At 43.4% G+C, this 23,374-nt stretch overlaps 2 protein-coding genes and 1 non-coding gene across 8 annotated transcripts in view; all 3 read right to left on the bottom strand.

Moving 5' to 3' along the window:
- The window catches only part of Supt16h (SPT16 homolog, facilitates chromatin remodeling subunit), a 37,511-nt gene extending 33,674 nt beyond the window's left edge, over positions 1-3,837 (bottom strand). Inside the window, exon 1 of the mRNA XM_052733298.1 lies at positions 3,661-3,837. Within this exon, the coding sequence (XP_052589258.1) occupies positions 3,661-3,726 (66 nt within the window). The 5' untranslated portion in view covers positions 3,727-3,837. The remainder of the gene's footprint in view (positions 1-3,660) is intronic.
- A 989-nt stretch (positions 3,838-4,826) lies between these two features.
- Positions 4,827-23,374, bottom strand: part of Chd8 (chromodomain helicase DNA binding protein 8) — a 71,557-nt gene continuing 53,009 nt past the window's right edge. For 5 of the 6 annotated variants that reach the window (XM_052733290.1, XM_052733296.1, XM_052733293.1 and 2 more), the window contains 20 exons: positions 22,592-22,759; positions 22,142-22,321; positions 21,884-21,994; positions 20,696-20,892; positions 20,256-20,455; positions 19,995-20,175; positions 19,830-19,919; positions 19,213-19,316; positions 17,852-17,981; positions 15,717-15,792; positions 14,938-14,992; positions 14,560-14,767; positions 13,246-13,454; positions 12,440-13,156; positions 12,076-12,227; positions 11,507-11,806; positions 9,477-9,590; positions 9,096-9,275; positions 8,611-8,727; positions 4,827-5,812 (listed from right to left, as the gene is read on the bottom strand). In XM_052733290.1, coding sequence (XP_052589250.1) covers positions 5,252-5,812; positions 8,611-8,727; positions 9,096-9,275; positions 9,477-9,590; positions 11,507-11,806; positions 12,076-12,227; positions 12,440-13,156; positions 13,246-13,454; positions 14,560-14,767; positions 14,938-14,992; positions 15,717-15,792; positions 17,852-17,981; positions 19,213-19,316; positions 19,830-19,919; positions 19,995-20,175; positions 20,256-20,455; positions 20,696-20,892; positions 21,884-21,994; positions 22,142-22,321; positions 22,592-22,759 — 4,050 coding nt within the window. In that variant the 3' untranslated portion in view covers positions 4,827-5,251. The remainder of the gene's footprint in view (positions 5,813-8,610; positions 8,728-9,095; positions 9,276-9,476; positions 9,591-11,506; positions 11,807-12,075; positions 12,228-12,439; positions 13,157-13,245; positions 13,455-14,559; positions 14,768-14,937; positions 14,993-15,716; positions 15,793-17,851; positions 17,982-19,212; positions 19,317-19,829; positions 19,920-19,994; positions 20,176-20,255; positions 20,456-20,695; positions 20,893-21,883; positions 21,995-22,141; positions 22,322-22,591; positions 22,760-23,374) is intronic. The other variant, XM_052733295.1, reaches the window with a different exon arrangement.
- On the bottom strand, positions 17,176-17,285 carry LOC128108088 (small nucleolar RNA U6-53/MBII-28). Its single transcript, XR_008217304.1, has one exon. It is a non-coding gene; the product is annotated as a small nucleolar RNA U6-53/MBII-28 (small nucleolar RNA).

Genomic DNA, 23,374 nt, shown 5'->3' with positions numbered 1-23,374 from the left:
GCAGTCCAGTTCTCAGCTGATCTTGTTATTAAGACAATAAAATCATAAGCTTTTACTTACCCCTCCTGCCAAAAAGGGCACTTGTTGCTCTTGCAGAGGACACACATGGTAGCTTACAATTTGTCTGCAACTCCAGTTCCAGAACATCTAGTGCCTCTTTCTGGGCACCATGGACACTGCATGCACACAGTGGGCATATGCAGACAGACACATGTGCATGCAAAACACCCATAAATACAAAAACAAGGACTAAAAAAAGAATAGAGGTAACCCAGCATTGTAACACCATACGATTCAACAGGCCCAAAGAGCAACCTGTGCTGAGGAAACAGCATGAAAAGGGAGCAAGGCTTAAAAAAGTAAATGAGTAAAACAGAGTTTTGAGAATTCTAGAATAAAAGACTGATAAAGAAACCTGTTGGTGCCAGGAGTGGTGCTTTAATCCCACATTCCGGGACTCCGGGAGGGGGAGGTACATGAGAGCCCCTCCCCTGGCCCCAAGGAGGTTTTCCTGTGTATCAGCTCTGACTGTCTTGGAACTCTCTTTGTAGATCAGGCTGGCCTCGAACTCACAGAGATTTGCCCATCTGCCTTCTGCATGCTGGGGTTAAAAGCATGTGCTACCACCTGGATGGTGTATTGTTTTCTTATCCTGTCAGGCCATAGAACCCTAACAGAAAACAAATGGGGGGGGGAGGGATAAATCAAAGTAACTCAGTGCTTTGCTGGAAGTAATACAGGAACTCTCTACACCCCCCCTCCCTCCCAAAATAACCTTTTCAAACCATGAAAATAGCTGACTACTCTCAGAGAAAATCCAGAAAAAGAAAAAACAGCCATAATGGAATCTCAGCAACAGGTAGGAAGCACAAAAGATCTGATAAGATGGCAGACCCATTCTCACTACAGCAGCCTTTCTTTTTGGGGTCACAGCTACCATTACCCCAAGCATGACAGCTGGCAAATGACTACATGAACAAATGCATTGAATCAGTGTTTCTTTTGAAAACAGCTACAAGTCTGGAACTTCATGTACTTCTTCAGGACAAAAGGCTGATGAGGGGAGTCAAGGTCAACTCACAGGATGTTCTAATAAAACAATTCTCCAGTTATTAGTAGATGCTTGACCAGTGCCCCTACTCCTCAAAACAGCCACAAATCTAGGAAGGATTTCTGCCCCTGTCCCAAGCAGTATAAATCATGTTAATGATTAAAAACAATAACAACAACGAATAGGCTTGAAATCTTTGAGTAGGTACCCAGTAAACAGAAAAGCCACTGGACAAACCTGTAGCCCACTTTCATGATCTATCATTACCACCTATGGTTTCCTAAAGCAAAAACAAGACAGATATTGTAAACACATTTTATTCTTAGCAGCTCTAATGTTGAGAATAGAAAAGGTAAGACTGGACTAGATTCAAATGTTTTAACAATCATGAAAAATGGGCTGGTGAGATTGCTCAGTAGATAAAGGTGCTTGCTATGCAAGCCTGGCAAACTCAGTTCAATCTCCAGAACCCAAATAAAGGCGGATAAAGAGAAACAGTTCGACAAAGTTTATCCTCTGACCTCTACATGTAAGCAGTGTCATCCATACCCATACACTTTTTTTTTAAATGATAATAGTAAGGTCTAGGCATTATGAAGGTCTCCTGCTTGATTTCTTTCTTTTTTTAGAAAACTTCACGGTGTTGAGGGTTCAACCCAGTACCCCACACATTAGGTAAGCATTCTCTGCCACTGAACTATACCCCTAATCTCTGGCAGAGCCTATTTTCTGATCTCCAAAATGACATCAGAATCAGCCTTCTGTATCCTGTAGATTCAACTTAATTCAGATTGAAAATATTTGAGAGGAAAAAAAGGATCACATCTACTCTGAACATCATTAAAACTATTCAAGATAATAACCATATTCATATCATTGACATTGTAGTAGGTATTCTGATGACTTATATCAGCAGATGCATAAATTGTATGCAAATAATTTACCATTTAAAGACTTATGTACCATGCTTGAAGTGGGAGGGCTTCCTACAACAAAGCCCCAGGATACCACCAAAAAGAATGACTTTCTGACAAAGGTTTAATGTGTTAGGCATTTCTACTCAAAAGTGAGATGCTGTGCTTGATTTAGGTCATGCTACAAAAATTATAATTAAGAAATGTTCTTTATAATAGCTTTAAAATGAAATACCTTGATGAACTCTGAGACTACAGAAAACATCAATAGTCCCCACCACCACCACCAAGGGCTGGAGAGATGCTCAGTGGTTAAGAGCACTGCTTGCTCTTCTAGAGGACCAGGGTTTACATGGACCCACGCAGCAGCAAATAACCTTCTGTTGACTTCAGTTCCAGGGTATCCGACGCCCTCTTCTGGCCTTTTCGGGCAATGCATGCACGGGGTACACAAACATACATGAAGGCAAAACACTCAAACGCATAAAAAACAAACTTAAAAAAGTATATTATCTCAGGGTTGATGGTGGAAACAAGAACTTCTGATTATCAGGGTAGCACACCAGGGCGCAATGACCACTAGAAAATATCAGAGAAAATATTTTCTGGATAGGGGATATAGCTGAATAGTGCTTGCTGTAAAGCACGAGGTGGTAGGACCAATTCTCAGCACCCCAAATTCTTTTTGATCAAATATTATTTTGCCATAGAGACCATTTATCTAGTAAGGCTTCTAGTAAAGTGACAGGGAATCTATTTTACTTTCAGTATGTAATGCATCTTGCTTAAAAGATACACAGACATTTTTCAAATCAGAGGCAGGTAACAACCAACTTCAGTAGAGGATCAATCTAATTACTTAGTGACTAGCTGATACAGACTCACTATGAAGCTCAGGCTGGCCTGAAACTGGTGATTTTCCTGCCTCAGCCTCCAAAATCCTGGGATTACAGGCGTGAGCTCAGACTGCAGAGGATCAATCAGTAAGACAGTCGACAAAGCTCAAACTAGAGTTTTCAGCTTTTCGGGTTTCTTTTTATCGGTTGTATTTTCCCCTCACTCACAAGGTTCGGAGCCCAGACCTATGTTATACCATTCAGACAGTATCACAACAGGCAATCAATCAAACATTTGTTAACAAGTTACTAGCAAAAAGATAATAAGAAGTTTTTAATTATGCGCGATGATAAACAGGAAAACTGCCCAATCTTTGATGAAGCCCAGGAACTTCCCCAGCCCTTTCCTGAACACGTGCCCCGGGTAGGCTGCCGACATGGGAAACCAGGTTTGAGGCATCCCAGTAATTTTATTCTTATAATTATGAGAGCCCGCAGGTTTCCAGCGCTGGGTCTATTACCCACGCGGGGCCTAACGCGAAGCCGCGGAGCGCGGGAGCACCCATTTCTCAACTCCAGCAGAGGCCCACAAGCGGAGAGCGCCAAGAGCTCCAGGCACATCCTTCGCGCCCCTCCTTCCCGCAGACGGTAATTCTGGCGGGACCTGGGCGGGCCGGTGTGGCTGCGGGGCGGGCCAGGCGCGTGCGGACCCCGCAGGCGCGACGCGGCGCGGCGAGCGGGACGCTGCCGGGGCGGGCGGGAGCGCGGCGGAGCCGGAGATTCCTGGCCGAGGGGAAAAGGGCGCCGGGAAGCAGGCTATTATGGGATGTGGGGCTCCCGGGGACGCCGGGCTCCTTACCCGCCAGTTACTGTACAGTCTCTTAACTCGCCGGTAGTACGCGTCTTTGTCCAGAGTCACAGCCATAGCCCTGGACGCCGCTTCCCGTCGGGCTCCGAGAATCACGCGAGGTCCCAGCTCCGCCACCCGCGCTCGGCCCGGAATCCCGCACTCTCTGTGACCCGGAAGTACCGACCGCACGATACTCCCTTCCGCTTCCGGGTCCCAATAGCGTCGAAGACTTTAAAAAAAAAAAAAAGTCCCTCGCTCGGTGGGGTGGAAGGGGAACTGAGAAAGTCGGCGAAGTGGAGCAGTCAACAGAACGCACTGTGCGGAGTCGGTTCGCGGCGGGGCAGTGGGGGGGGCTGGGACGTCTCCCCGCCGCCGCCAGGGGCTGCCGTCACGTGACCCGCCCACTTTCAGCGCTCTCTGCGCTCCAGGCGGCGGGAGGAGGTGGGAGGGGAGCAGAAAGAGCGGGACCCGCGTGCGACCCGGCGCCAGGGAGCCCTAGGGCCGGCCTGTGAATGACAAGGGAAGGCGCTCTAACCCAAAACACTGCAAACCAGAGAAACGGAGCCCACCTTCGCGAATAAGCTACGTGGAGGGCAGCGTAGGAAAACTATTCAGGCTCCTTTTAAGAGATTGAGTGGCCAGCCTGGTCTACAGAGCGAGATCCAGGAAAGGCACCAAAACTACACAGAGAAACCTGTCTCAAAAAAAAAAAAAGAAAAAAAAGAAAAAAAAGAGAGATTGAGTAGTAGGATGGAAGGAAAGAAATGGTTTGAGGGGTGAACTCTAGTTTTTGCCAGTGCCCTGGAGACCCAAGTTATGACAGCACTCTTTCTATCAGCCCGTACCTTTGCTGTATTTCATAAAAAAGCAACACCATTCTTTGGCTTTCCCCAAGCATGGTTGTTCCAGCCAACTAAAAAAAAGGTGATTCTTGAAATTCATCCTCGTTTGTGAATGTGGAGCCCAACTCAAAACATTTACCTCTTTACCTTGGATCATTTTCCTAGCTTTATCAAACGGGACAATCCACGATTATAATATACCTTCAGAGTACAAATGATTTTTCTATTCGTGGTAACTACTGAATTGTAGGAGAGTGATGTTTAAATTATCCAACATGCTTAAAATCAGTACTTATATTGTGTTTGAGCAAACAGAACATGGGAAGAATGGAAAAGGATTAACTTAAATTTATTAATGCCAAGGGGAAGGAAGGTAACAGTTCCTGACCCTCCAGCTGCATCCACAGTTTGGCCAGGAACAGGCTCTGCCAGAGGCTAGGGCCAGCGCTACATAGTCTGTGGTTAATGGAGGTGTCTGGGGAGGGGCGAGCACACCAGCTGCTCTAGGCTCCTTTGCTTCCCCAGAAATGAGGAAGTGGTCATTTATTATTTTTAGGAGTTCCCCTGCCCACCCAATCCTCTCAAAATCGGGAGCAATCGGGTACAAGTGTTTTTTTTTTTTTTTTTTCTTTTCCTTTTCACCTCCTGAAGTCTTGGGTTTCCCCATATTGTTCCCTGCCCCTCCCACATTTCGAAAGTCCAAGGGCCAGAGGAAGAGAATCCAGCAGCCACCCAGCAATGGGGACTCTGCGGGGTCTTCAGTCATCAGCATCGTCACTGGAGTCTGAGTTGGCTGGCATCATAGGATCATCGATGAGTGAGAAGTCCCTTTCTGAGCTATCGTAGCCCTGAGATAAATCATCCTCTTCCTCCTCCTCTTCATCATCGTCCTCATGTTGCAGTGTTGGTAACCGCAAGGAAGTACCAGAGGTGGTAGTAGCTGGTGAAGAAGGGTAGCCAGTGGTTCTCAAGCCTGGATGGTGATGGTGGTGATGGTGGGGGTGGGGATGGTGGTGGTGATGATGAAGCATGGTGTTGGAGTCTACATGAGGGGATGCTGCTGCACCACCCATCACAAACGGCATAAAAGGCAAAGATGCAGCCGTGGCACTGCTGTGACCCAGAGATGACACAGACTGTAGGTTACTACTGCCGTGCTGAAAGGTGTTATGCAGAGATAGCGACCCAGTGCTTCCACCCTGCATTAGGGCCATCATCTTAGAAAGGTCTGGTCTTGTCCTACGGACACGTTTCTTGCTGTTCTCTGGTGCAATAGGCCCTGGCAAAACCCGGTTGAATGCAGTTTCAGCATAGTGACCCTGTGAGGTAGGAACAAAAGAAGACAATAAAAAGGTGGGGGTTAAGCCACAAGACAATAAAAAGGTGGGGGTTAAGCCAGGTGGTGGTGGCGCATGCCTTTAATCCCAGCACTTAGTAGGCAGAGGCTCAGATCTGTGAGTTCAAAGCCAGCCTGGTCTACAGAGTGAGTTCCAGGACACCTAGGTCTACACAGAGAAACCCTCTCTTGGAAAAAAAAAATGGAGGTAGGAGGGTAAGGAAGATAGGACTCCACCCAGAAACCTAGCTAGCTTAGAAATGCTTGCTCAATGGTCAGATTTGGTTTCACTGGTGGTAATGGGGGGAAGGAAATGCTGTACTTAACTGACTGAAGCATTCTGATAGAAGGTGAAATCAATAATTTGGTACTGACAGCCATGTGAATCCAGGTTTTCCCCCCTTCACATGACATCATACCTTTATCGCAGGGAACCATTTCACAAATGTTTTTTCCTTAGCCAACAACAAGGGGTCTGAGTAAGACAGTGAATGAATCAGTACATGCACAGAAAAATGTACTTGAGTTAGACTGACAGCAGCTTCTTGACATGATCTTATGTGAAACACAGCACAACGACATAGACATTAACAATTATCCTCTATTATCACATAGGAGCAGGGTCAGTTTAAGATTCCAAGATGATTATGGGAAACTTCTCATCAAATTTAATAAAAATTTCCCCCATTGATTAAAAACATATTATCTTTGGGTGTGGTGGCTCATGCCCTTTGGAGGGCAAGGCAGGAGAATTGCCAAGAGTTCAAGGATGGCTTGGAAAACAGTTATTTCTAAGCCAGCTTGGGCTACTGAGTGAGACTCTATCTCAAAAACAAAGGAGAGAACAAGAAGCATACACAAATAAACCTCTACAAAAAAAATAAATCTTATATCTGCTTAATTTTAAATGTTCAGCTGACATGGAAAACACCTTTTGACCCAGAAAAGCAAACATTTAACACTTATGGCATGGGTTTTCAAAATATGATTACAATAATGCCTAGACTCTTAGAGGCCTCAGTAATAATGTAACATTAGAATCACTGGCAGTTTTACCTAAGAGATAAGAACTTTGGAACTAAGAATTATACCTGGCAAGGAGGCATAGGTCTATAGTCCCAGCTACTGGGGAGCTAGAGGGAGGAGGGTTACTGTGGCCTAGGAGTTTGGAGAGAGCCTGGACAACATAGTAAGATCTACTTCTAAAGAAAGAAAAGGAAGAAAAGAAAAAAAGAAAATTTTGTACTAATCATAAAATGACTTCCTATGGTACCCTACAACCTTTTAGATGTTAATTATTATTGTATACATTTATGATGTATATGGGCATGAGAGTTTCTCAGAGCATGCATATGGAGGTCAGAGGACAATTTTATGGATTGTTCTCTCCTTCCACTGTTATCTGTGCTCTGAGGATTGAAGAGGTTGGCAGGCTTAGCTTAGCAGCAAGCACTTTTACCATCAGCCCAAAGTGTTGATAGGTTAAACTGAATGAACATGGTTAAAGTTAATTCCTTTATATTTGAAAATTACTGTAATAATATATGTATTACAAACTACTATATAGTATATATTACTATACATGACAATATATAACATAAAATCACACACAATGCATAGTAATAGATACTATGTATTATATACATATATAAACTATATAGATTAACATAAGTATGATAAAGAGGAATTTACAGAGTTATATTTTGGTAGAAAAAAACAATGCACACTTAATCTACCAAATGGTCTATAAGCTTGTTATGAAATAGTCTAGTTGACTAAAATTTGTATTAATTTGAAAAATATGTTTTGGGGGCTAGAGAGATGGCTCAGTGGTTAAGAGCACTGGCTGTTCTTCCAGGACTGAGGTTGGATTCTCAGCATCCACATAGCTCACAATGATCTATATAATTCTAGTCCCAGGGAATCTGATGCCCTTCTGACCTTTGAGGGCAGCAGGCATGCACATGGTACACAGACATACATGAAGACAAGCAGTTATAAAATGTGGTTTATTGTGCTATTTCTGTTACTGACATATTATTAATGGTTCTGAATCTCCTGTATGTTAAGAAATCCTGCCGGGCGGTGGTGGCGCACGCCTTTAATCCCAGCACTCGGGAGGCAGAGCCAGGCGGATCTCTGTGAGTTCGAGGCCAGCCTGGTCTCCAAAGCGAGTTCCAGGAAAGGCGCAAAGCTACACAGAGAAACCCTGTCTTGAAAAACCAAAAAAAAAAAAAGAAATCCTGTAACTATTTTTCTTAGTAGCATTCACTCCAGCCAATTAATCCTATAGTATATGGAGTTGTAAAACTTTGAAGATTATATAGCTGATGATGTAACTCAGCAATAAAGTATTTTATCTAGCAAGTTTAAGGTACTGGGTTTAATCTTTAGTATTTACTCTAAAACATACACTTTTTTTGAGACAGGGTCTCACTATGTGGCTCTGACTAGTCTGGAACTCTGTATAGATCAGACTGGCCTGAAACTCACAGAGATTCACCTGGGGAAATGCTGGGATTAAAGGTATGCACCACTATTCTGGACTTAAAACACTCAGCTTTTAAAGATATAAAGGACTTGCAAAAAATTCCTTAGTTATGTAGAAGGGAAGGATAAGCCTTGATATTTCTTTTAACACCAAAAGTACTACAGCTGGAAATACCAATCAAAGCACCCTGGGGAACGCAAGGCAGTTTTACTCCAAACATACAGTGGGAGGAGTCACCATCGAGCCTCTGAGAGTCTGTCAGAAAGCATGAGAAAGTGCTGGAGTCTCACCTTTTTCCCATTTCTAGAGTTGGCTGGCTGTACTGGTTCCATTCCCAAACAGTTCAATTCTGTCTTATTGCTTTTTTTACATCTCTGCCACTTCTGTTTTCTACGTTCCTCCATATACTGCAATAGAAAAGAATCGGTTAGCTTAGAGGAAACTCTGTCTTTTGTTTGACAATCAACCTGTAGTCTGTAACTCAAGATTAGTCATAGTGGAAAACTGCCATTAGAGGGTTCTATTCCCCCAAATTGAGGGGTGGGTGGTCTATATCATAGTTTGACAGTAACACTTTCTAAACATTTAGTTTAAGAAGTCCCTGGATATTATAGTGTTTTGAATCTCAGAATGATTCTAGGAAATAACACTAGGTGTTACCATTCTTTATTTTGCAGATGCAGAAACAGTGGTATAAAATATGGCATGCTTTCTTGATCTCATACACCTAAATACCAAGAAACTTTAAACCTAGCTGGATGGAACTGCCACTCACCGCTAGAAATCGGGGATCAACAGCAAACTCTGGATGACCCTGTAACCACATCTCCAGTTCCGCCCGGCGAGGGGCCTCCTCACCCACCAGCAAAGTACCATCCACCTTATTGATGACAGGGATCCGGGTCTCCAGGTCCGGATCAAGGTGATTAGGCTCTTCCATGCATTCCACCTCCAGCTGCAAACCCAGAATCCACCCCCATGAGCACATACACTTCTTTGGAGTGGGGAGGGAAGGGAATCAGGGCCAATGGTAGTCATTAAGAAACTTAAATCTTTTGCTACATCAGTTCCAAATGCCATCAATTACTGATGATAAAAAGACCTTATCTAGTCACAAGGTAATTTAATCATAAGGTAATCAGTCCCTACCACTTACCTCTACTAGCTTTTTCCTGTTCCCCTTCTTCTTATGGAACAGTGGATGTCCATCTCCCATTACACCATTAGCCATCAATCTGTGCTTCTGGAATGTTAACTTCAACCCTTCTTCCTATGAAGACAAGCACCCACCCACGACATCATATGAAATGTTCTTATAATAAACTGGCTAATGGTTATCCTATGGTTCAATGATGAGAAGGAAGGCTGTTTGACCAAAGAATAGAAATCAGATATACAGTGAAACCTTTTCCTTAGAAGGATTTCCTATCTTCAACTAATAGCCCCCATGCAATTTTTGTTCTTTTTTTAAAAATTACTTGTTTCAGATTATAATATATTCACATCATTTCCCCTCTCCTTTCCTCCTTCCACCTGTGCTGGATTCCTTTCCTTACTCTCTTTCAAATTCATGGCCTCATGTTTCATTAACTGTTGTTACCCGCACGCATGCTGTTCCTGTGCTTCTCAGGGCTCACCACTTGGTACTGGATAACAGTCACCTTGCAGCTAGATAGGGAGGGCTGACATCCCCATTCTCAGCAGTCTTTGTTGTCTGCAGTTCCTTTGTCTAGGGCTGAGGCCTTGGGAGAGTTCCTTCTCTCGTGTTAGCATGTCTGTTTGCTATTTGGCTCATGTTTAGTCAGTCACGGTGGTGAGACATTATGGTGTAGCTTCTTTTTCTTTCTTTTATTTGAGACAGGGTCTCTCTATATCAGCGGTTTTCAACTTTCCTAATGCTGTGATCCTTTAATACAGTTCCTCACATTGTACTGACCCCCCCAACCATAATATTATTTTCATTGTTACTTTGTAACTGTAATTTTGCTACTGTTATGCATTGTAATATAAGTATCTGTGTTTTCCAATGGTCTTAGGCAACCCCTGTGAAAGGGTCGTTCGACCCCTCGGAGGGGTCATGACTCACAGTTAAAAACTGCTGCTCTATATAGTCCTGGCTTTCCTGGAGCTTACTGTGTGGACCAGGGTGGCCTTGAACTCACAGAGATCCTCTTGCCTCTGCCTCTTAAGTGCTGAGATTAAAGGTGTGTATCACCATGCCCAGCTAGGTGTAGCTTCAGACATTCCTAGGAGATACAATCTCAGGGAACAGTTCCCATGGCTCTTAAAATTGGCTCAATTCCTTGTAGATCTATCAGCTGGGACTTAGCTCTACCCTTCTTCCCTGAGCTGATCACAATAACTAATGTAAGTTTTAAAACTTTGATGAAACTGTTGTCCAGTATCAGCATGATAAGTCATTATGGGGTATAAGCCTACTATTCTTACTACATACTAATTAATACACTTTTTTTTTCCCTTTGAGTAAGGTTCATAAGAATAGGTAACCAGGAGAATTGGACATCTACATATATAAGATAAAAAACAATTTTAGTAGGAATAATTTCTTTTTGGTTTTTTTTTTGTTTGTTTGTTTGGTTTTTGGTTTTTTGAGACAGGGTTTCTTTGTGTAGCTTTGCGCCTTTCCTGGAACTCGCTTTGTAAACCAGGCTGGCCTTGAACCCACAGAGATCCACCTGCCTCTGCCTCCCAGTGCTGGGATTAAAGGCGTGCGCCACCACCCGGCTTCTTTTTGTTTTAATGTCTCAAATACTCAGGTGTCATTTGAACAGCATTGTCATAATCTGTTTTCATTTTTAAACAATTAGGCTCAGATCTAGAATTTAGCCTTCTAAAAGCTTTGTGTATAGTCCCCCTGCCAAATTATGATTTCTAATTAAACAACCTATGATTTCTTTTAATTTCATTTATAGAGGTTCATCCTTCCTTCATGCCAAAGATTTTTCTTAAGTTTACTCTGATTTTCAAAGTTAGCTAACAAAAATGTGTTTAGTGACTTTTTTTTGAGACAGGGTCTCACTATGTAGGATAGAACACACCATGTAGACCAGGCTAGCCTTGAATTCATAGTAATCCACTTGCCCCTGCCTTCCAAGTGCTACATCTTATTGATAACATTAGTTAACAATTCCCATGTCCTCCCCCACTTCTCAGTGCTGAGCTTACATCTTTGATCTGAACTGTAAACTCTTTCTCATCCATGCCTCGGCGAAGTTTGGTAAACTGGGCGGCTGCTGTGGTGACTGCAGATGCTTCTTCCTCTACCATGGAAGCTGCACTGCTACTTCGTGGCGTGCGGACTGGAGAGTCCCCATATTCTCCTGGGGTCAAAGAGGGACTGTCTAATAAATGGTTGCCTGGCCCCAAAACTCCTGCTGTCACTTCCTGGCTCCGGCGGTTAGAAGGCCATTTCCCTGAGAGTACAGCCTGGCAGACGAGGTCAATGCGGTTGATCAGAACACGATCCTGAATAGCAGAAAAGAATATAACATTTGAAGAGTCTGAATACTATGCAACCCTCATCTACACTATCATGCCATCACTATTCTACCAGGTACAATGAAAAGCCAGAAAGGAGGTAATTATCCTTAAATAAAGTATAGCATTTCAAAAACTCCTAGGCAACGCTAAACAAAGGAGAAACAAGCGTAGCACCACCACCTCTCATTCCCTCAGACAGCACTGCAGCTGCCCCTGGACTCTGCATGTGTAGACAGGAGACGTGTAGATGGTACCTTGGGCCATTCAGAAGCTCTTTGTCGCTCCTGCAGCAGCAGCAGCTCAGGGGTCATCTGTTCTCCGTCTTCATTTGGAAACCCATCTTGGGACATAGTGAGGGACAGAAGGCTCTCTTCATCATAGAGCTTTGGGCGGGACCGGTCAGCAGCTAGAGATCACACAGCATGTGTGAGCAAAGATGACAGAATAATGTTAAATTGGAATGGTATTATGTGGACTAGGGCCAACAAATAATAGATGTACTCTGACATTTTATCAAGTAAAGACTCAAATCTCTCTTTAGAGGATGCGTTTTAGAAAGGAAGGAGCAGAAGAGCGGCAATAGGGAGGCGGAGCCTACAGCCCGTTACATGCACTCACTTAACTTCTCTTCCTTCTCGTCCTCACTCTCATCAGTGCTGGAGCTGGAGCTGGATGAGGATGAAGATGAAGAGGATGATGGTGACAACTTGCTCAAGTCCAGCTCAGAGTCTGACTCATCCTCATCCTCCAGTTTGACTGGTGGAACACTCCGGGGCAGAGGGGCTGTGTCCGAAGAGGCTACACGCATTTCATAGTCTTGTGGGGTGAGTCGGCTCCTAGCCACCACCTCATTCTCTAGCTTTAAAGTCAGACTCTCCAGACTGGGGACCTGGACAGCAGTCTCCTCAGGTGACTTTTCAACAGGAGCACCTGGGCGCAGGGGCGATGGCGAGGCAGTGCGTGAGGTACACTGCTGGTGCAGCAGTGGAGTAGAGCATCGGGACAGGGATGCAGCCGACGCTCCTGCCTGGTGGTTCTGCATGTAATTCATACGGGCAGCCAGAAAAGAGAAGTCTGGGTCCTGCATGATGTTGCAGTCTGTTTGGCTCACCCCATGGCGGGCTGCCCCTCGTAGAAGCTCCCCATCATGACGGACAGGCTCCCACCATTTGGGCAATTCAAGACCTGGAGGCTGACACAATGCCAGCCGATCTTCTAAAAGGGGGTGGCATAAAACTTGTTCCCGTAAGCGCCGAAGCAATTCAATACGGTAGAGGGTCCGAGAGGCTCTCTCTTCCGTGATGGGCTCAATGAACAGATTAGGGTCTGGAGGTTCTGCAAGAGACAAAGGTGAAAAAAGAAATTAACCAAAGGCTGATCTGTTAGCAACACAGGCCCATTTACCCTAGACTCTACAATCTCACCATCGCCAGCCGCTGGGGGGAGGCGGCACACTTGTCGACACATGGCCACAAAGCCATGGAAGTACTTGGTAAGACTTTCATCTGTTTTCTTGTCCAGTCGAGCAAAAGTGCGGAAGCGATCCCAGTGAAACTGCATGTTGTCAGGGTCGTACTCTACACCAAAGGTAGACACTACTCGATAGAAATCGGTCTGCTCACGCCTTGTCCATCTATGACAGGAAGAGTAAAACAACATTGATCAGAACACAGGAAAAATGATGTAGGCAAATACAATGAGTACATTAGGCAAACCTCTCTTGTGAAGTGGAGGCCAACCACTGGGTACATACATTGGTCCCTTCGTTATCATGTCTCTGTCCATCTTTTTCTCGCTCAGTCACTGTGTTTACATCTATATTAAAACCTTTTCATAATGAATTTCATCCTCATTAATAAAATAAAGAAAAAAAGGCTGGAGAGATGGCTTAGTGGTTAAGAGTACTTGATGCTTTTGCAGAGGACCTGGGTTTGGTTCCCAGCACTCACATGGCAGTTAACAACCATCCATAATTCCAGTTTCAGGAGATCTGCCACCCCTTCTGACCTTGTCGGGCACCAGGCACACACGTCACACATACATGCAGGCAAAACAATCATTTCTACAAGTATAATAAAATTTTAAAAATGTTTTTTCCTGGGCATGGTGATAAAACCTTTAATCCCAGCACTCAGGAAGCAGAGGCAAGTAGACCTCTGTGAGCTCAAAGCCAGCCTGGTCTACATGGTAAGTTCCAGCTAGGGCCACATTCTCACCTCAAAAAAAAAAGGGGGGGTGCTGGAGAGATAGCTCAGTGGTTAAGAGTTCTTGCTGTTCTCGCAGAGGACCTGAGTTCAGTTCCCAGCACCTTTATGGAGTGGCTCACTGCTGCCTGAAACCCCTGTTCCAGGGCAACTAATATCCTCTTCTGGCCTCCATGGATAGCTACAAACAAGTGGCATTCACTCACAAAGACATATAAAAAATAATAATAATAAAGATCTTAAAGAACAAGTACACAGGACATCTTCCTATCATTTTGGTTGTTAAACCTAAGTGAATTGATTTTCTTTTAAAATGTCAGTAATAGGGATTTCTGAACCTAAGACCCTGTACATGGAAGGTAAGGGCTATATCCCCAGCCCATAGCAAAATTCCTAAGTACTAGGTAGAGATAAAGGCAGAAAGGATGATCCTGCTCTTAGGAATTTCAAATAAGTCCTTCCCAACGCTCTGAGTACAGGGCGGTAGCTGACGACACACTTAGAGCTCAGCCCACATCCCGAGCTCTACTGTACCGTTGCTGTTTTTCCCGCCGTGCGATTTCTTTGAGCTTAAAGGCCGCTTCACAGCGTCGGCGTCTCCGGTCCCCACGTTCTGCAGCCTCTATCTTCATTTGTTCTCTCTTGTAGCTGCGCTGATAGGCTGTTACTAGGCGGCGAAGCCTAGCGGTTAGGGCCGAGCCGGGAGGCCAGAATAAATGCCCTGGCTGTTGAGTCACCTGGGCTGTGGGAAACAAAGCAGAGTGAATAAAGTACAGAAAGAAGAGGAGAAATGATACTTGTATTTCTACCACAAAAGGGTAAAGCTTTTAGATATCCCAGATAAAACAGAAGTTAGTCAATAATCCCCCAACCTAACCCTTACAAAAACAGACTGTTTGATCTAGAATTTACCTTCATCTCCATCAATGACTGAGATCTCCTCATCCATCATCATCAAAGGATCACCCTAGAGAAGGAGATCCACCCCACAGGATGGAGAGGGAGTGAAAGGGGAGAAGTTGGCACTCTGAAATCACTTTCTTGTAAATGTCCTTCCGGGTCACCAAGGGATAAGAAAAATTTCTAATGAAAGGAACTCTCACAGAAATTTGGAAGCAACCAAAGAAAAGAACAAGTAGAAGCTGAGCAGTTAGTTCTTAGTAACAGTGAGATTCCGGGACTTGGGAATTTGTTCAATAACGTCTACCAACACCCACCCAGTTTGGATCCCACTCCTCTACAAAAGCATCTGCAGCATGACTTAAGCTGGCATTGTCATCCTTGGCATTAACAGTTTACATTCCTTTATTCTGAGGTTAATTCATTTTTATTATACGTGTATGTGTGTTTTGCTTGCATGTTGTCTGTGCACCATGTATGTGCCTGGTGCCTGTGCAGACCAGGAAAGGGCATCACATCCTCTGGAACTGGAGTTACAGACAGTTGGGAGTCTCCATGTGGGTGCTGGGAATCAAACCTGGGTCCCTAAAGAGCAGTCAGAGCTCTTTACCCATTGCACCATCTCTCCAGCCCTTGTGGTTTACATTCTTATAGTTTATTTTCTACACACACACAAATTAGTATAGCACACTTCAAGTATAATTAGAATAATATACTTCAAAGTTCAGAGAATGAGATAAGATGAAAAGATTTACTAATAGATAAAAGCTAGACTCAAAAGAATTTCTTACCTCATCATCTGGGTCTTTTGGGGGACCCTGGAGTGGTTTATATTCAGGATCTTCACAATCCTTATCGAAGTCAATCCTAGAATTATCCAGAAACAAAGAAGAAAAGATAATAATATATATTTTATCACTAAGAGATCTGGCTGAACAAGTAAGCTGGCAAAGACTACTCTTTGATCTCAAGCTTTTGGGAATGGGGGTCAGGCTCCAAGCTGTGGCTATGTTAAGAAATGGTCTGAGGGAACAAATAATTTTAAGTTAACAAAGTACATATCAAAACTGCCTGACTTTGAAAAACAAAACACTTTTATCCATTTTTTTAAATAATTTTTTTATGTGTATGGTGTTTTAACTGCATGCATGCCTGTGCATTATGTGAGGTGTACCTGGTGCACACAGGATTGAGTTATAGAAGGTGGTGAGCCTCCACAGGGTACTGGGAACTGAACCTGGGACCTCTAGAAGAGCAGCTAGTGGTTTTGACTGCTGAGCCACCACCTCTCTGTCTTTCTAGTCCTAACTTTTTGGGAAAAGCTTGCTAAACTGTTGCTCAGGCTAGTCTTAAACTGTCAGACTCAAACAATCTTTCTGCTTCCAGCCTCCAGCCTACCTGCCATCATAACTAGCAGCAAGTCAAATACTTTGATCCACACTTCCTTTTTCTTTACTCCTTTTTATTATTTAATTACTTTCTCCCCTCCTTCACAACTATTTACCATTTATTAATTTTGCATGGTTTGTGGTTTTGTTTTGTTTTTTATTTATTTTATGGGTATGTGTGAGTGCCTGAAGAATGTATGTTTGTGCACTATGTGCACGCCTGTTGTTGGGATGGATGTTGAATTCTTTAGAATTGAAGCTTCAGGCAATTGTGAGCTGCCATGTGAGTACTGGAAACTAAAACTGCACCCCCTGAAAGAGCTCTTAAGTACAGAGCACCGGTGTTGGCTAGTTTTATGTCAACTTGACACAAGCTAGGGTCACCTGAGAGGAGAGAACCTCAATTGAGAAAATGTCTATATAAGATTGGGCTGTGGGCAAGTCACTAATTTTTTAAATTAGTAATTGATGGGGGAGAGCCCAGTCCATTGTGAGTGGACTGTCTCCAGGATCCTGCTCTGCTTGAGTTCCTGCCCTCACTGCTTTTGAGGATGAACTGTTATATGGAACTGTGAGTGAAATAAACCCTTTCCTCCCTAAGTAGCTCTTGGTCATGGTGTTTCATCACAGCAACAGTAACCCCACTAAGACTCCATGTCTCCACCTCTCCACACACTGTTCATATTTTAAAAATGGATTAATTTTTACTACTTTGCTCTTGAGCAGAAGGTGACTGAATGATTCACAATGAACACATTTTTTTTGTTGGTCCTATGCCAACCAAAGTGCAGATGTGGCCATCAACAGTCTTGGTCATGCAGAAATTTTAGGCAGCCCTTAACAAAACCCATCATTGCTAAATGTCCCTCAGGTCTCCACATGAGAAGTTTTGTTAAACTCACTGGCACCCAAACCAGGGCAACACTGCCCTACCTGGTGACTCAGTATTAGCATGGCAACTCATCATCGGGACATGTCCCCAGGCAAAAATGTGTCAGATACCTTGGGGAATGACAAGTCAGGGTTAAAACTGTCTAAACCTCTGCCACATAAGTAACCTATGAGAACTGCCTATTATTTTTCAATAGACTTAGTTAATCTTCCCAGTTATTACAGCTATACTGAGATCATTGTGTAAGCCTCTGGGAAGAACACAGATGTTACACTTGTAGTTACAGTAATGTGTGATTAAGGCCAGTGTCGAGGCCAAACTGCTGGTCCTATTCTTACTAAGAACTTATCACACATGAGCATAACCACCATTAAGAATCCCAGTGATGCACTGGGTATGGTGGTGCACACTTTTACTCCCAGGCACTCGGGAGGGAGGGGCAGGTGAATCTTTGAATTTGAGATGAGCCTGGTCTACATGCAGCCAGAGAGACCTGAAACTCTGTGAGACCCTGTCTCAAAAAAAAAAAAAAAAGAAGCAAAACAAAAAGGAATCCTACTTAATTCAGTCAAGGCAGAGTTAGGTACTATCAGTACAAGCAACACAGAGAGATACGGAAGTGAGAAAGGGCAACACCAGTGCTCACCCTTCCACCAGGTCGGAGAAGTTATCGAGCACTCTGTGTTCCGCTGCAATGGCTTTGTCATCCGGCCTGCCAGCCTTTTCCAAGAAGCACAAGGCTGGGTCTGCCCTCATGGTATTGTATTTTTCATAGCCTAGAAGAACAAGGACCACAGATTGAAGAAATTCAAAGATTCACTTGTCTCTATTTATATACTGTTAGAATCATTAGAATACATGGGCTGCTTCACTCAGAATAAAAAATATAAACAAACCTGGACAGGTATTAATACCACTGTATTTATAATTTTTTCTAGTTTTCATCTAGTGATTGACTATAATTTAAGAAATAACATCTTAAGGTGGCTGATTTATAGAGTCATTTAACTGGTAATCTTTAGATTACTATTCTTAGTACAGAAATGAAGAAAGTAGCCTAATAATTTATGGATTTTGTCACACATTCTCAAATGAAGAACAAGAAACATACCTGAAAGTAAAAAGATACTCAGTGAGTACTTATACCGAACTCTAAACCTCTGTGTCTTACTAGTAAATCAAATGCCCACTTATTTTCCTTCTTTCTTCCTTTTCTTTCCCTTCCTCCCTCCCTCCCTCCCTCCCTCCCTCCCTCCCTCCCTCCCTCCCTCCCTCCCTCCCTTCCTTTTTCTTTTGAGATAGGATCTCTTTGTGTAGCCCTGGCTGGCCTGGTACACACAAGATCTGCCTGTCTTTGCATTCCAAGTGCTGGGATTAAAAGGGTGCACTACCATGCCTGGCTTGCTCACAACTTTTCTTAGACTGTTACAGTTCTCAAAAACATGTACATTAAGTACCTTTATTTTAGGAAGTAAACAGGAAGAGTATGTTTAAAAAGTACATTCCAATACATCAAAGGATAAAGCTAATGTTTACTGATTCCAATGCCTAGAATTTCTTATTAGGCAAAAACTGCTATCTCAGATATTTAGATAAATAGGTTCATTTGAGCATGCCATAAAAAAAGTCACTGATGGGCTGGAGAGATGGCTCAGAGGTTAAGAGCACTGGCTGCTCTTCCAGAGGTCCTGAGTTCAATTCCCAGCAACCACAAGGTGGCTCACAACCATCTGTAATGGGATCTGGTGCCCTCTTCTGGCCTGCAGTCATACATGCAGGCAGAACACTGTATATATAATGAATAAATTACTCTTTTTTTAAAAAAAAAGAAAAGTCACTGATATTAATTAAGTACTGTTATTATTAACAGAACTTGACATATATTACTTACTGAACTATTTCTTACTCAAACATAAAATTTCTGGTGATGAATTACCGCAAGCACTAAATGTATTATCTCTTGACACACATCTTTCATAGAAAAGCAGTATCGGAGACAGTACCTACCATGCTTAAAAACGCCAATGAGCAGGGATTTGTCAGCTTCACTATCCCACCATGTTGTTGGAACCTCCAGCTGATCCACTACTGGGAACCATATGTCAATCTCACTAAATGTATAAGTCAGTAAAGCAATGTTAGAAACAGAAGTGGTAATTCTTTGAAAGATTATTATAGGTTGCTTGCTTTACCCGCTACTTTAAATGCTTATGCTTCTGGCCATATTTCTATGAACTTGTGCTAAATACAGGATTAAAGGCCTGATTATAGAGATTTTTAATTATCAGATATCTCAAAGACTGTATCTCTAGACTATTCTAGAAAGAAGTAAGCAAACCAGTCACTCCTGGAGTAAGAAAGGAAATAAAATAAAAGAATGAATAAATAAAAAGAGAGGCTGGCAAGGTGGCTCAGTAGGTGAAGGTGCTTGCTACCAAGACCTGAGTTCAATCCCTGGAACCCACACAGGAGAGGAGCTACACTAGCAACTTGTCTTCTTCGTGCCACAAGCATGTCATGGCATGTCCCTGTCCTCCGTACAACACAAAATAACAGGTAGGTAGGGAGAGAGGTAGATATTGATAGACAGACAGACGAATAAATGCTAAATAAAGGAACTTTACCTCGCAATGGCACCCCCTAACACCTTCTCTGCTTGGTCTCCAATAACTTCCTGCCTTAGGTAGTAGAGCATCCGGACTCTCAACAGTACCCTAGAAGGGAGAAAGAGACACTTTAGCAACAATGTAGCAAGCCTCCCTGCGGACTTATCTGAATAGCACTCTTACTTGTTACACTGATGTTTCAAGTGCTTCTTATAACTCTCATCTTGGAACAGAGTATCAGGGTTATATTTCCGGATCCAGTCTGCCTTATGAATGTCAAAAGTACTTTGTGACTTTACTTTTTTCCCCTTACGCCCACGGGGCACAGGGATAGACAGACCTGGGAAAGGGGAGACATCAAAGACTTGGATTGAGAAAAACCCTTACACCTGAAAAGGACTAGATACCCTGTAGAAAGATGAAAGGGTAGGAGTTGGTAATTACCTGAATGATTCTGCAATTCTTTTGTCTTGCCATTTTCAGCAGGGCTAATCAAGTCCCAAATGAAGCTTTTGATATTTTCATCCCCACGATAGTGTAGAAGACAGTATACGAGGATGGCACGGCATATTGTCTCCACATCTCTTTCAGTCATACGTCGCTTAAAGCGTCCATGAGACAAAATATCTCGCCAACGTCCCCAACTAACAAAACAGGAAAGGCAACAACACAATTATTTTTGGAAAGATTCAAATTTAGCAATATTCCTCTGGCTCCCAGAATTGCCATCTCCCCCAAAAGTTGAAAACAAACAGAAACTCCCTCAAAGGTAGTGTTTCCATGTGATGCTTCTTGGCCACATACTCTAATCTGAAAGGCAACAGGGAGTCAGGAGTCATTCAGCTCACAGGTGTTCTACTACTCATGACAAGTTGCATTCTTACCCATATACTAGGAGATGTTTTTCCACCCGAAAGCAGTCAGTGCGCCCATAGGTGTGATGTCGGTCATGTCTCCGGGAGCGCGGCCGTTCATCATCCTCACTTTCCAAATCAGAAAACTCAACCAGGTCATCATCTTTCAGAGTGCTGAAGTGTCGAGTCTGTTTCCGCACTCGAGGTGTGTCAATCACCAAGTTATTCTATACAGAGAACAAGAGATAGTTCTATGATCTGCTCACAGGAAGAGTGAAGACACCTAAGGACTGATATAATCTTGAATGAAAGTACTCAGATTTTAGAGCATGTAAAACAATCTACAAGGTGCCAGGAAGTGGTGGCACATGCCTTTAATTCCAGCACTCGGGAGGCAGAGCCAGGTGAGTTTGAGGCCAGCATGGTCTACAGAGCGAGATCCAGGACAGACACCAAAAAACTACACAGAGAAACCCTGTCTCAAAAAAAAGAACAAACAAAAAACAAAAAAAAAACCACACAAAAAAAATCAAAAACACAAAAACAATCTACAAGGCTCAGGAAGAGAAAGGTGGTCGACATCTATAGTGGTTTAAATATGAATGGCCCCATAGGCTCATAGATTCGAATGTTTGGTCACCAGGGAGTGGCACTATTAGAAGGATCAGAATATGTGGCCTTGCTGGAATAGGTGTGGCCTTGCTGGAGGATGTGTGTCACTTGGAGTGGGCTTTAAGGTTTCAAAAGCTCAAGCCAGGCCCGGTGCCTCTTTCTTCCTGCTGACTTTGGATCTTAGATGAAGGACTCTGAGCTACCACGTCTGCATGTGTACCACCATGCTTCCTGCCATGACAATAATGGACTAAACCTCTGAAACTATAAGCAAGCACCAATCAAATGCTTTCCTTTGTAAGAGTTACCATGGTCATGGTATCTCTTCACAGCGATAGAGCAATGACCGAAACAACATCTACATATTTCTAGAGGGTATCCTGGGCAGAGAAAGTTTCTATAACCTTTGTATATAATATTCTACCATAAGCTTCAACTAGCATTAAAGAGTTGGACTACTAAAGAGTGGGAGTACTTTGTCTTCTGCAGTAAACACCCCACCCCCTCCCCCCCCCCCCCCCCCCTCCCCCCCCCCACTCCCACCCCCCCCACCCCCCCCCCCCCCCCCCCCCCCCCCCCCCCCCCGCAAAGGAGAAGTGAGCTCACCTTGCTATTCAGCAGATCCATGTCTAGGTCTGCCTTTTTGGCCCATTTTTGCCAAAAGTTTGGATCATCCAGGGAAATATCTGTCCTATTTTCAGAAGCAACAAAGCTTGCCTAGGGAGAAACAAAGGCAGAATAAAGTTAACTGCAATGCTTTTATACACAAAGGGAAATGAACAAGTATTTAAAAACACTTAAATGCTGGAGGTTGCTGTCTCCAGCTATGTCTGCCCACTAGGATCTGCCACAGACAGAACGTGCCTTAGCAAAGGTAGACCCTTTCCCTTCAGACTCAATAGTAATGGTTGTAGTCCGCCTCAGCAAGATCTGATCTATGTCCTCTTCACAAAACTTAGACCCCTCATCGTCTTCCTCCATTATGGCAGCATATGCACCTTTCCTTAAGAGATCTTCAATCTCTTTCTTGGAGAACTGTTGAATCTGAAAAAAACAAGACAAAGATAAACATCCTACAAAAAGGATAGTCTTGACATATAATTGTACTGTAAAACTATCATCAATACAGTTCCTGGTGACTTGCACTTGACTTCCAGAACCCACATAACGGTGGAAGGAGAACTGACTCCACAGGCTGTCCTCCGACTTCTATATGCACATGCACATATGCACACATACACACATCCTCTAAAATGATCACATTTTAGCTCCCTTTATTACTATGACCCACCAAAAACTTATCTACAGACTCACTCCAGTGATGTTGCCATCCCGACCACTCATGGACTGAAGCACAGCCTTATCCAATCCCAACTTGAGGCTAGCTTTATCAAACATCTCTCTCTCATAGGAATTACGAGTGATGAGTCGGTAAACCTTCACAGCTTTGCTCTGTCCAATTCGATGACACCGTGCCTGGGCCTGGTTAAAAAGAGAACAAAGATACATAATATCAAGCCATGAAAGCAACTCCAAATCAAAAAAACTGGGGTCAGCAAACTTGTTTGTTTTTGTTTGTTTGTTTGTTTTGTTTTTGGAGAAAGGGTTTCACTACGCCCTGGCTGTCCTGGAACTCGCTCTGTAGACCAAGCAAACTGGCCTTGAACTCAGAGATTGCTTGCCTCTGCCTGGGATTAAAGGTGTGCGCCACCATGCCCAGCTCAACAAACTAGTTTGTGTGTTTATCTTTTCTGTAAATGAAATCTGATTCAAATACAGACCCATTCATTTACATGTTATCCACGGTTGCTTCTGTGCCACAGGAGTACAAGTGACTAGTTGAAACACAAACTATAGACAGGCAATGGTGGTGCACTCGGGGAGGCAGAGCCAGGCGGATGTCTGTGAGTTCAAGGCCAGCCTGGGCTACAGAGTTAATTCCAGGAAAGGCGCAAAGCTACACAGAGAAACCCTGTCTCGAAAAACCAAAAAACAAAAAACAAAAAAAAGAAAGAAACACAAACTATAGACTCCTAAGCCTACTACATTTAGTATTAAGTTCTGTACAGGATGTTAGAGGACTCCTGACCTAGCTGC

The sequence above is a fragment of the Peromyscus californicus genome, unplaced genomic scaffold (assembly GCF_007827085.1).
Source record: "Peromyscus californicus insignis strain IS unplaced genomic scaffold, ASM782708v3 Scaffold_12__1_contigs__length_115047231, whole genome shotgun sequence".
Taxonomy (NCBI): Eukaryota; Metazoa; Chordata; class Mammalia; order Rodentia; family Cricetidae; genus Peromyscus; species Peromyscus californicus.
This window is presented reverse-complemented; position numbering and strand designations above follow the sequence as displayed.